The sequence below is a fragment of the Danio aesculapii genome, chromosome 9, assembly GCF_903798145.1.
Source record: "Danio aesculapii chromosome 9, fDanAes4.1, whole genome shotgun sequence".
In the NCBI taxonomy this organism is placed as follows: domain Eukaryota; kingdom Metazoa; phylum Chordata; class Actinopteri; order Cypriniformes; family Danionidae; genus Danio; species Danio aesculapii.
The window spans coordinates 49,558,491-49,572,734 of record NC_079443.1 but is presented as its reverse complement, the minus strand read 5'-3'; the positions used below and the strand labels follow the sequence as shown (position 1 = coordinate 49,572,734).

The window sequence follows — 14,244 nt, the reverse complement described above, 5'->3', positions numbered from 1 at the left end:
CTACATCCCTAATCCTACCTAATACCTAAACCCAACTGCTACCTTACTAACCATTAATAAACAGCTAGTAGTTTATTTAGATAAAAGTCAATTGGTTATTGACTAAATAGCATGAATTGTACATTAAAGTATAGAAAAAAAACACATTTAAAAAAAATAAAAAAATAATAATAAATAAAAATCATTGACTTACCTTCATATTGCTCCGAAACATGTGCGATTTTGTTTTCTGTGGAACAGAAATGGAAAATTTACATTTATTATTTACATAATCATTAATTTATTTACCAATTTTAACATATTCTAAAAACAGAATGACAACTAAATGTTTTAATTCGACTGACAATTTCTTTAAAATAAAAACATAAATGTAAGTAGGAGTCCAACAACATGGAATGAGTCATATCAACTTGTTTTTGAGTCATGCAGATGAAGCATTTTAATCTAGAATTGATGAAAAGAAAGAGCTTGAAATATAAATTTTATTTGTATATAAATTATATAAATGAGGGCGATGCGGTGGCACTGTAGGTAGTGCTGTCGCCTCACTGCAAGAAGGTCGCTGGTTCGAGCCTCGGCTGGGTCAGTTGGCGTTTCTCTGTGGAGTTTACATGTTCTCCCCATGTTGGCGTGAGTTTCCTCTGGGTGCTCCGGTTTCCCCCACAGTCCAATGCGGTACAGGTGAATTGGGTAAACTAAATTGTCCATAGTGTATGAGTGTGAATGAGTGTTTATGGATTTTTCCCAGAGATGGGTGGCAGCTGGAAGGGCAGCTGGAAGGGCATCTGCTGCGTAAAATGTGCTAGATAAGTTGGCGGATTCATTCCGCTGTGGCGACCCCAGATTAATAAAGGGACTAAGCTGAAAAGAAAATGATTGAATTATATAAATCTATGCATATACAGTAACTATGTCAGTCTTTTAAATTAGTTTCATGATACTATTTTTCTATTACGTCTATACCCACATTAAAAAAAAACAACATAGTAAATACGACAGAGTTTTTGAATCGTACTAAAGTACTTGAATAAGTAGGTGAGTCCCAAATCACATACTTGCGCACTATTCTACGCCATTTTGTAGTATAAATTGTGTATGTAGTGCATTCACACAGAAATTGTAAAAATAATAAGTGCACTTTAAATACCCGGATGATGCACTTATTTAAACGTTAAAAAGAAGCGTGGAATGTTGGACACGTCGCGCATTCAACAGTCGCTGCTTTGCTCACGTAGCAGAAGGGGTGGAGCTTTCCGGTAACTGATGTTGAATTACTTTATTTTGGATTGTGAAAGCAAGATTCTCCTACCAGAGTGATTATACTGCCTCCTGATGGTGAATGCGGTTATACTCATGGCAGTTGTTATTTGGTAGTTTGGTCATTTATTTCACTAATTTGGCAACCGTCAAATGTCTTCAGGGAAACGGTTTGAATTTCCACTTAGTCAAAAAAAATGATATACTGTGCTGCTGAGTGTGTAAGTGCATAAGTACATAAATGCATAGCGTATAGTGTGCCATTTGGGAAGAAGCTAGTATGTTGTAGTTATTGTATAGTAGCTGTGGAAATTAGGCATGGGCCGGTATAAGATTCTGACGGTATGATAACCTTGGATATAAATATCACGGTATTGTGATGACTGCTCTAAAATATATTCTTTTTAAATGGCTGGGTGAAAAACAAAACCTTTTCCCTTTTGATCACAATATATTTTAATTTGGGAAACATTAAAAATATTTTGGAGCTGTAAACATGTCAGGCTAAATGATTCAAATAAATCATTGACTTCTGCGGTCTTCATTTGTTTGAAAAACACAGATTTATTTACAAATTTAAAACAACATTTTTAGATATCTTTTCTGCCAGAGATGCTGTTGTCCTAAAAAAAAACCAACAAAAAAAAATGTAAATAAATAACTAAATCTTACTCATACCTTAGGAATTGTATAGCAGAAAATTGACGTTTTAAAACCTTGACTTTTCCAAACCGCGGTATACCTTGAACACGATTATCGTCCCATGCCTAGTGAAAATACAATAACTATAATAACATAGACAATGTATTACGGCTAAATATGCGGTACTAAATTTTCTACAACTATACGTTATATTAGGCTTTAATACTGAAGTAAAAAACCAAAGCATACAGTATTTATTACAGTTTTTACACTATTAACGATTTTTGTAAACTGTATTTGTGTTACTGTATATTTTACAGTAAAGATATACATCCAATTCTGTAAATTCATATACCGCAATATGAATGGTACTGGACATGTAAAAAATACAGTATTTTTACTGTAATTAATTTACAGTAAGTTCCTGTAAATTCTACAGGAAATTGTTAACAGTGTACAATTTTATTCTTTTAGGCTGCCAATCTATAAAACCACCACAATGACAAAATGGTCTTAATTGACAACATTTATATTAAATACTTTATTTATAAAGCGCAATAAAACAACAGTTGTGGACCATTATGCTGTACATACAGTACCTTGGGTTATAAATGATCAAAAATAGACAACAACATAACAGCACACAGAACAAACAACATAACACAAGAACAATAAATGCATACAGTAGAAACAAATTGAAAAGCTTTTTCTAAGAGATGTAGTTCGAGTTTCCCTTTGAACAAGGACTCATAAGAAATAGTTCTAGATAGACGTAGACATTGGTAGCCCATTCCACATTTTAAGACCTACTACAGAAAAAGCCCGGTCTCCTTTTTTCTTTAGTTTGGATCTGGGGACTTTTAAGTTTCTCTGGTTCGATGACCTTAAACCAGATATTTTAACAGTAATAAGATTAGAAATATAAGGCAGTGCCGTACCATTCAATACCTTAAAAACTAAGTAAAATTTTAAACCCTATTCTAAAACATATTGGCAACCGGTTTAGGGAGCACAGGATGGGGTAATGTGTTTAAATTTACAGGTGCCAGTAAGAAACCTAGCAGCTGCATTTTGGACCACTTGTAGGCGATTTATATAGGATTGGCCAATGCCTATATAGATTGAGCTACAATAGTCAAAGCATGATGATATAAATGCATGCGCTAATCTTTCGAATTCCGCACAAGTTAAAAAGCCTTTCACGTTGGCTAATAATCTCAGCTATGAAAGAACAGATTTACCTACTGCATTAACCTGTTTGTCAAATAGAAGAACAGAATCAAGGATGAAATCTAGATTTCTTACAGATAATGTAATCAGATAGACTCTCCAGCATTTGATTCAGCTTGCCAGAGCCAGCTAATGGTCCAAAGACAAGTGCCTCAGTCGTCGTCTTAATTGGTTTTTAAAAATTCTTTGACATCCAAGCCTTAACCTCTATTACGCCTATTTTTAAATACAAACCAGAAAGGTACAACATGAATGAGTCACATCAACTTGTTTCTGAATCATACAGATGATGAACATGTTAAAAAAGGGTAATGGCACACACCTTTCCGATTATTTTAAAACTCTTTACGCAGCTGTTGAATTCCTACTGACGCGTCATTGAATAATACAGTGTGCATTTAAACACCCCTGACCTCTTGAGTGTGTCCAAGGTTCACAGTTGTCTTTTTCAGTCTTTGACAGCTGCTTTACGCGACTCCCGTTTGGTCGGCCCGAATTCTTTCTGACTAGATGAGGGCTCTATATTTAGAGGAGCTGGGCTTAAATTGCTTGTGTTGGTGCTCTGTGTTATTTCAGCCTCTTACAACTGAGACAGCACGACGAGAGGAAGTATCGCATCCTCATCGAGACCGAGCGAATTTTAAAGATGGAACCAATGAGTGTCAAAGAGGACCTGAGGCTTTTTCAGAGCACCCTGCTTCAGGACGGCTTGAAGGAACTTCTGAAGGAGAACAAGTTTGTGGATTGCATACTGAAAGTCGGAGATCGGAGCCTTCCCTGCCATAGACTCATCATGGCTGCGTGTAGTCCATATTTCCGAGAGCTGTACTTTTCCGAAGACGGCACCGAGAAGAAAGACTCCAGCAAGGAAGTAGTGTTGGAGAATGTGGATCCCACCATTATGGATATGATTGTGAACTATCTTTACTCTGCAGACATCGATATTACAGATGACAATGTGCAAGATGTCTTCGCAGTCGCCAATAAGTTTCAGATCCCATCGGTGTTCACAGTTTGTGTCAATTACCTACAAAACAAGCTTTCATTAGGAAACTGCTTGGCAATCTTCAGGATGGGGCTGGTTTTGAATTGTCCGAGATTGGCTGTGTCAGCTAGGGACTTCATAGCAGAGCGTTTTGAGACTATATCCAAAGACGACGACTTTCTTGAGTTTAACGCTCCTGAGTTTTTCGCCATCATTGGGTGTGACGCTCTCAATGTCGAAAAAGAAGAGGTTGTGTTTGAGCTCTTAATGAAGTGGGTGCGGAAAAACAAAGAAAACCGGGCGAAGGCTTTGGGCGATGCTTTCGAACACATCCGCTTTCGTCTTCTGCCGGAAAAATACTTGAAGGAGAAAGTGGAAAAGGATGACATCATCAAGGCCGACCCCGAGCTCGTCAAGAAGCTGAAGGTCATCAAGGAGGCTTTTGCCGGAAAACTTCCGCAAATAAAGGATGGAGAGAAAGGAGGAGAGGGGGAAAATGAGTTGCCTGGTTTTCTGAATGACAACCAACGGCTAGGGATGTTCAACAGGGATCTCATCCTGATGATAAACGACACGGCAGCTGTGGCCTACGACGCGAACGAGAACGAATGCTTTCTAGCAGCGATGACCGAGCAGATTCCTCGAAACCACGTCAGCATCACGTCAAAGAAGAACCAGTTGTATGTTGCAGGAGGACTGTTTGTTGATGAAGAAAACAAGGAGTCGCCACTGCAGTGCTATTTCTATCAGGTATACAGTATACAGGGTAGATATAGGCAATATTTACTGGCTATATCACTCCAAAAAAGGCTTTTCTTATTTAGATTTTGTGACATGAAATCTAATTTACGTTTGTCTGTTTAGAGTAGGGGTGTAACGAATCACGGTTGATCTGTGATTCGTACGGATCACAACCCGCGGTTCAGAACACACATGACCCGCGGATTAATAATTGTTTTTAACTTGTAGATTAATCCTAAATTTGTAACGATCGCAGAGAGATCGTGTCATTCAAATCACATGTATGAAAGCATTTAGGCTTTCCTGTAAAGTATAATGATGACGGAAGAAGTTGTGGTAGGTTCTTCGGGATGTGGTGGGTTTTTTAGAAGTGTTGGTTAGTTATTAATTTGTGGATTATTAAAGGTGTTTTCTGTCACTACTTGTTTAGCCTGCATTAATGTATTCAGTGTAAACTGCACGATTAATTCTTAAAAGATCGGGATCTCAACACCCACGCAACATAAATCATAAATGATGGTGATTTGCATATATTTATTAATCCTTCAAATCGCTGCATTCAAATCAGTGTTTGAAAAACGCAAAAATTAAGAAGTAACGGGATAACAGGTTATATACTGAAAAAAGTGTTGGATGCAAAACTGTTGCAAACAATTTATTTGTGTTGAATTTAAACAAACAAATTGAATTTAGTAATGTTCAACTTAATTTGTTTGTTTAAATTCAGCCCAAATAAACTGTTTACAACCACTTAACGTTAAAAAAAAATGGAGTAAATCCAAGGTATCATCTTTGAAAAAAATTTTTTCAGTGTAGTTAAGATAAAACCACTGATGTTTATGGTAAAGATTAAAATCACTATTATATGCATTTAACTTGACGCTCAAAGATTAAAGTTGCAGGCAGTAATTACATTATTTAACTAATAGGTGGCAATAACCAGCCATCAAAAATATGCCACTGAATAATTCTTCAAAAATGACACATCTAGCAATGAAAGATGAAGTTTTCTGAGTGAACTGAATCATTTAATGAAAATGAGGTTAAAAATAAAGAAGGGTTGTACAAATTATAATGTTAGATTTATACATTTAGTGTCATCAACAAAATTAGTAACAGTGAATTTTTCACTGTACTGAACATTTTACAATTTAAATTTTTTCAGCTGATTATTTCTTCATTTTACTTTTTACAAATATTTTTTAATGTTATTTTAATAAATGGAAATTGCATTTGTCTCCTCCCCTTTTTGGCTGATCTGAAAAATGGTTCAATCGATGACTAAAAAAACCATAATATGATACGAACTGTGAGATTTGTGATCTGTAACACCACTAGTTTAGAGACCGTTTTCATCATGGAGTGATAAGAGTTTGTCTCGTTTCTAGTCCAAATGTCTAGACATTCTTAAATCATGAAGCATTTTCTAGACAAGCAAAAAATATTGTCTTGTGATCAGAAATAGCATGTCAAAAGTGAGTTTTTCCTTAAAACAAGCTAAATAATCTGCTAATGGGGTAAGCAAAGTAATCTTGTTTTTACATACCCCATTGATAGATTATTTTGCTTCATTTAAGAATTTTTAGATATTTGGACTAGAAACAAGACAACGCTCATCGCTTCATGATGAAAACAGTCTAAATAGACAAAGGCAAATTAGATTTCATGTTTTCTGCATCAAAAGGCAGTATTACAATTACTGGTCACACTTTACATAAGGTTTCAGTAGTTAATGTATAATGAACTAAGTTTGAACAAAACTTCTAAATAGGAATCATAGTTTTAACATTTACTAATGAATACATACAATCCAAAGTTGTACTTAATGTACTGCGTAAACTAAGATGAATACTCAAATGTCATTGCTTGTTCCTGTTAGTACACATTAACTAATGGAATCTTATTGTAAAGTGTTACTGAAATATGGACGTTATTAGCAATTATAATGGATAGTTACTTGGGACCCACTCTAAACCACTTACATAAAACTGATTATAAAGTTTTAATAATCATACTCATTTCATGGGAAGCCAACACGCATCTACAACAGTAAGGTAGACTTTCCAGCTTTTGAACGATAAAATAAAACACATTTTAGCCAAACAGAACAAATGGTGCGAACGTTAAATCACACGACAACATGGCAGCGCAAGCATAATAGACCTGAAGTTGGCTTTCGTGTGTTGTTCGAGTTGTGAACAGCAAGTTTGTAATCGTTACAATGAGAATTAAGATCATTTACTCACCCCAGGTCTTTCCTACTTCCTCCAACCAGTAGGCTATACGAGTTTCCTCGTAAAGCTACATAATAATATCCTGAAGTAGATCGATTCTGACGCTCTCTAAACAGTACAGCAGTAGCCTGTGTGCTATCACGGTAAATTTGTCATGCTAATTTTATGTTAGTAGACTACGATTTGGGGTTTTTATTACGCCCCAGTCCTCATTTTCTTACATTAATTAGAAAAGGGAAACCTAGTATATTCGTTTATAGAATAGTACTAATTATATTACAGTTACACGTACTGAATCTCATGGCAGCCTTAATTTCTCCTCTTCGAAAGCACTGTTATCATTGATATAATGAACTCCACCTGGAATCTAAATCAATTAAGGCTACAGTTTCAGGAAACCAATCAATAAGCATTCAGCCTTATTAATATTAATCACAAAAAAGATATGTATCAAAAGAATAGCATGACAGACCATTTATTTGTATATAAATGCATGTATTTTCAGGGGGTTTTTGTAAAGTTTTACTAATTATATATTTAGTATTTTATATTAGTTTTATGATTTTTATTGATTTTATCTATATACCCACATTAAAAACCATATTGTTTTTTGAGCCATATTAAGGCACTTGAATTAGTCTATTGGGGTAAAAGTCTATAACAACTATAGTAATATAAACTAACTACCAAATAGGTATTCTACACCTATTTGGTATATTAGGCTATACTAAACCACAATTTACTTCAGTAAAATCTAAAATATACTACAGTATTTATTAGAGTTTATCAGTTTATAGACTAAAATAAAGTCAAACCACCTGTAAGAGACACTTTCCTCTCCATATGCACCAGACACCTTATAAATACTCTATATTCATGGGAAAACGTTCATTTCTACATGTGCTTAACTAAATGAGTGGACTTGACAAACCACCTGTAGGAGACACACTTTCCTCTTCATATGCACCAGACACCTTATAAACGTTCCATATTTCTGGGAAAACATTGTTCATTTCTAAATTTGCTTCACGTTAACGAGTGGGTTTGACAAACCACTTGCAGGAGACACTATTTCCAGACAGTATATCAGACACCTTTTTATAAACACTCCATATTCCTGGAATAACATTGTTCATTTCTGAATGTGCTTAATGTAGATGAGTGGACTTGACAAACCACCTGTGGGAGACACACTTTCCATATGCACCAGATACCTTCTTATAATCACTCCATATTCCTGGGAAAACACTGTTAATTTCTACATGTGCTTATTAATGTAGATGAGTGGACTTGACAAACCACCTGTAGGCGATGCACTTTCCTCTTCATATGCACCAGACACTTTCCTAAAAACACTCCATTACAAGAACATCATTTACATTTGTATCTAATTTGAAAGCATCTGTTGTCTTCAGATGGATTCTCATTCTCCAAACTGGATTGCTCTGCCTCCAATGCCATCGCCCAGATGTCTGTTTGCCATGGGGGAGTTTGAAAACCTCTTGTTTGTTGTCGCTGGAAAAGACCTGCAGTCCAACGAGTCTCTGGATTCAGTGCTGTGTTATGATGTCGAGTAAGTTTCTTCCACATTTTTTGATGTATACGCCAAATAATGATCTAATTTTTATTATTTATTTATTTATTTTTTGCTGTTTTTGGCAGTAAGATGAAGTGGCTGGAGACCAAAAAGCTTCCCTTAAGAATTCACGGTCACAGTGTGATCTCACAAAATGGACTTGTTTATTGCATAGGAGGAAAGACAGATGAAAAGTAAGTCAGTATTGTGTTCGCATGGGCCTTATTACAAAATAAAAGTCTTAGATGAGGTTTCAAGGGCTACTTCACCCAAATGTTATAAACCTGTCTTCATTAGACAGCTTTTCCTTGTTTCAAACCAGGTTTATTTAACAAAAATAGAAGATATTTTGAAAAATGTTGGAAACCGTTAACTATTAACCTCTATAGTATTTGTTTTTCCTACTATGGAAGTCAATGGTCCAACATTTTTCAAAATATCGTCTTTAGTGTTCAGCTGACAAAAGAAGCTCATAAAGGTTTTTGAGAGTGAGTATAGTGAGAAATTTTTGGGTGAACTAACCCTTTTCTTGCTTGTTTTTGTCTGTGGAATAGTAAAACCATCAACAAGATGTTCGCATACAACCACAAGAAGTCTGAATGGAAAGAGCTGGCAGCCATGAAGACTCCCAGATCCATGTTTGGAGCGACTGTTCATAAAGGAAAGATCGTTGTGGTTGGAGGAGTCAATGAAGATGGCCTTTTAGCCTCTTGTGAAGCGTATGACTTCGGCACAAACAAGTATGTATATGGATCACTACTTTTCAACCAATATTCAAAATCATGAAATAATGTCAGATATAAGTTTAGAGATCTTCTGAATTAAGGAAAGATAAAAGGTTACACAGCAGGCAACTTGATAACAAAATGTAAACATTTCATATTGATTTGGCAAAATTCAATTAAAAAAAATGTTTTAATTTAATTTACGGTAAAAACTGTCAGCTGTGGTTGCCCAAATTTTACAGTTAAAATATAGTAGAACCATGAAATAAATAAACACAAACACAAAACAACAAAAAATGAAAAAATGCAGTAGTAACCATTAAATAATTTTTTAAAACATTACCGTAAACTACCGTATTTCACTAATTTATAGTGTTAAACAAGTTTATTTCAAGTACTAACATCCACACATTGTACCTTTGTTTAACAGACAAAAACAAGCATGTTTCACAAACAGCTTTTCCACAAGCAGAGAAACATACTAATATATAGGACAGGGCTATTCCAGCCTGATCTCACGAGAAAAAGTAAGTATTATACTGTTAAGTTTTGCCAGTTTAGTGGCTAATTCGTACGAGTTCAGTCGTACGAAATTGTACGATTTTAAAAAGGAGGTGTGGCACCTAACCCCACCCCTAAACCCAACCGTCATTGGGGGATGATCAAATCGTATAAAAATGTACGAATTAGATCGTAAGAATTCATATGAATTAGCCACTAAATCAAAAAGTTACGAATTGCCGTGAGATTGTGTTGGCTATTCAATTGGCAGCCTGCAGGCCGAACCCGGCCCCCGAGGCAATTTGTTCCAGCCCTCCAAATAGTGTGACCAAGACATCAAAAATAAATTTAGTTCAGTTGAAAAACTGCCGCTATAGTTATGAAGTGACACGCGTCTGTTCAATACAGCACAAGCTGCAGTTAAAGGCTGTGCAGATTGTAAGTCACCTGACATTAAGCGAGTGGTGCGGGCAGCCGAAAACATTTGGATATGTTTGTAGAAACGGCCTTTTGTACAATGCACTGATATCGTTAATAGGGATGCAATGATTAGCCGATTTCACTATTTCACTGCGTCTTAATTCAATACGGCTAATTAATCGTAAAGGCTTCTCAACGCCACGTTTCTGTTGCACGGAACAAAACTGCTGCAACTAAACAAAGTTATGCCACTTGTGCGCTAGTTTAAAGTTCCGAGCTTACATTGTGGCTAATACACACGCACATTGGATTAACTATAGCAGCAGGCCGTTCACATATTGAGTCTTTTTTGCACGCAAGTTCATTATTTCCAATGGAGACGTGCGCATATTGGGAGCGGTGTGCACATGGCTCGCGAGCGGACCGACGCACTAGACATGATCTCGCGCTGTAGTGGCGAGAGTTGTGTGTGGCTTTTAGTGCAATTTAAACAAAAGATATGTTAGACGAATTATTACAAATTACTTAAACGATTATGTATGTATGAACGCAGATGATGAAAACAGTTCATTTAAATTCTTAGCTAATATAAAGCTTAAATTAACACTAGACAAATACTAGGCCTATTTTTTATTTATTCCTATTTTTATTTATTTATTCATTGTTCTGTCATTTATTTTCATTGTAAAATTATGTTTAAATCCAAAACTTTTTTATAAATTTTTAAGTCCAAAGAGAGAAATGGACTATTGTTTGTTTTATATTAATATTTTGTGCTGTATTTGGTTACTGAGCAGCAATAAACAACACTTTAAAATATAAGCAGTTTTCTTGTGATTTTGTAAACTAGTTTAATTTAATAAATGCATAATAATGGTCATGAAACCATGATTATTCTTGAGACTATAATCGTACAACCAAAATCTATAATCATTGCATCCCTAATTGTTACGCAGTTTAAAACATAACATATGAATATGTTTGAATGAAGAAAGGTAGAAGGTAAGCCCACTTAAGCAATGCACTGATTTTGAGTTGTTTCGAAACACAACATTTGAATATGTTTGTAAAAAAGCCACATTGTACAATGCACTGATGTTATGTAGTTTCATAATACAACATATTAACATTTTAATGTAGAAAAAGCCAACGTGGGTGTCTTAAGGAGCACAAATACAGCATATGGGCTCTTATATGCTGTTGTGTTATCACTTATATTGCAAGTCATATCTCTCCAGCCCCTCATTTGGGATGCTTTTCATGAACTGGCCCCCATGACAAACTAATTGAATACCCCTGATATAGTATGTCATATATATCACTCAATGTCATTCACACAACTACTAAACATCATCATGGTAACACATCAAATTAACAATGTAATATCAAAATTAGGTGTAACATAACCCTCTAATTCACGTAACTGATGAGAAAAAAAACTAAAAAGAATCATAATAATGTCAACGTTCATTAATTCATTCATTCTCCTTCAAATTAGTCCCTATATTTATCAGGGGTCGCCACAGCGGAATGAACCGCCAACTTATCCAGCATGTTTTACACAGCATATGGCCTTCCAGCTGCAACCCAGTACTGGGAAACACCCACACACACTTACATTCATACTCAATACACAACGGCCAATTTAGTTTACCCAATTCACCTATAGCGCATGTGTTCGGACTGTGGGGGAAACCGAAGCACCCGGAGCAAACCCACACCAACACGGGGAGAACATGCAAACTCCACACAGAAATGCCAAATGAAATGCGAACCTGCGACCTTCTTGCTCTGAGGTGACTGTGCTAACCACTGCACCACCATGCCACCCATAATAAATATTAAGGACACTTACTGTTAACAAGGATACATATTTTTACTGAAGTATTCTTACCCTTGAAATCACTGCCCTTTTTATAGTGTTATTAACAGGAAAACCTGTTATTGTTTGGGACAGAGATAGTTTGTTCGGGACAAAGTAATCCTACACCCTAATGGGATGTACATGCTCTCCTACTCGGTGTAAATCATATATTGTTTTCCCCCACAGATGGGAGGTTTTCGCAGAGTTTGCGCAGGAGAGAAGCTCTGTGAATTTGCTCAGTGTTGACGGTGTGCTTTATGCGGTCGCTGGATTCACTATGAAGGAAAACGAGGACAAAGAGTGTGTGCCATCAGAAATCACAGACATCTGGCAGTAAGTCTTCTGCTTCACACAGCTCTCCTTTCCACTGAGCTCATCTTTTTTTTGTCAGCAAAAAGTAAGCATTAAAATGAAGTGGTGCTCACTGCAGAGCCACTTGGGCAGAGCTGAGCTCCAGCAAGAGGGAGCTTGAGCTCCAGCTCCACCTTCCTTGCACTTCTTCTACGAGTGATGTCACTGTGGGTTGGGGTTAGGGGTGGGGTGGGTGTACGCATTAAAACAGCTTACAGGAGGAGGAGCGAGAGCTCAAGCTCCCCCTCGCTGGAGCTCAAATGGCTCTGCAGTGATGAAAGCAAAGACATTTATAATGACAAAAACGTCTATTTCAAACAAACACTGTATTTGTATCATTATATTCATCAAAGAATTCAGAAAAAAAAAACAACAATGGGTTCCATAAAAATATCTTTTTTTTGGAGTGTATACTAATATAGCAATAGAAAAATAAATGTAACAAGTATATACACACAAAGTTATATTCAATTGTAATACCATTTTACAGTAGCAGTTTTTACTGTATTTTTGCCTTTGTGATAATGAAATATTGAAAGAATATGACCCCAAACCTTTGAACTGTAGTTTAAAAGTTAACATGTACATTAAATGGGACTAAATCCAAAATACATCTCTTTTTTTCTGCAGATATGAGGAGGACAAGAAGCAGTGGTCTGGAATGATCGGAGAGATGAGATACGCTTCAGGCGCATCCTGCGTTTCTATGAGACTAAATGTAGCAAAGATGCCCAAACTCTAAATTATATAGTACTTACAATCAGATGTTGGACACAAGCTACAAGAATAATGTTTTTAAATGAACAAAGTCAGAATTATTAGCCCTCCTGAATTATTATGATTTTCTCTCATTTCTGTTTAATGGAAAGAAGATTATTCAGCGCATATTTCTAAACATAATAGTTTTAATAGCTCATTTCTAATAACTGATTTATTTTATCTTTGCCATGATGACAGTACATAATATTTGAGTAGATATTTTCAAAATACTTCTATACCAGTGTTTCCCAACCCTGTTCCTGGAGGCACACCAACAGTACATATTTTGGATGTCTCCCTTTTCTGACCCATTAACTTCAGGTTTTGGAGTCTCTTCTGATGTTATGATAAGTTGATTCAGGTGTGTTTGATTAGGGAGAGGTTAGGGAAGAGGTTTGATTAGAGAGATTAGGGAAATGTGTACTGTTGGTGTGCCTTCAGGAACAGGGTTGGGAAACACTGTTCTATACAGCTTAAAGTGACATTTAAAGGCTTAACTAGGTTAAATAGGCAATTCATAGTATAACGATGGTTTGTTCTGTTGACAAGGGGGCTTAAGGGGGCTAATAATATTGACCTTAAAATTTTTGTTAAACAATTAAAAGCTGCTTTTATTCTAGCCCAAATAAAACAAATAAGACTTTCTCCGGAAGAAAAAATATTATAGGAAATACTGCGAAAAATTCCTTGCTCTGTTAAACATAATTTGGAAAATATTTAAAAAATTAAAAATAAATTAAAAATAAATGAATAAATCACAAGAGGGCTCCTAATTTTGACGTTATACATGGTAAACATGAAATCAAACTGAACATATTTGATATTATATGCACATTCCCTGTCTTGTTAAGGACGTTATTAAAAAGGTTTTGACAGCTTCAATTAAAATGTAATGTAACTTTCTCCACCTGATTTATTTCATTACTAAATCACCAGCTATATTCGGTCTATGGAAGTAA

General features: G+C 35.7%; 1 protein-coding gene across 1 annotated transcript; it reads left to right on the top strand.

Moving 5' to 3' along the window:
* The first annotated feature begins 3,685 nt into the window (after positions 1-3,685).
* Positions 3,686-14,188, top strand: klhl41a (kelch-like family member 41a). Its single transcript, XM_056465926.1, has 6 exons — positions 3,686-4,864; positions 8,505-8,662; positions 8,752-8,859; positions 9,220-9,405; positions 12,362-12,508; positions 13,157-14,188. The coding sequence occupies exons 1-6, from the start codon at positions 3,776-3,778 to the stop codon at positions 13,266-13,268; spliced, it is 1,800 nt and encodes a 599-aa protein (XP_056321901.1). The 5' UTR covers positions 3,686-3,775; the 3' UTR covers positions 13,269-14,188.
* The last annotated feature ends 56 nt before the right edge of the window (positions 14,189-14,244 follow it).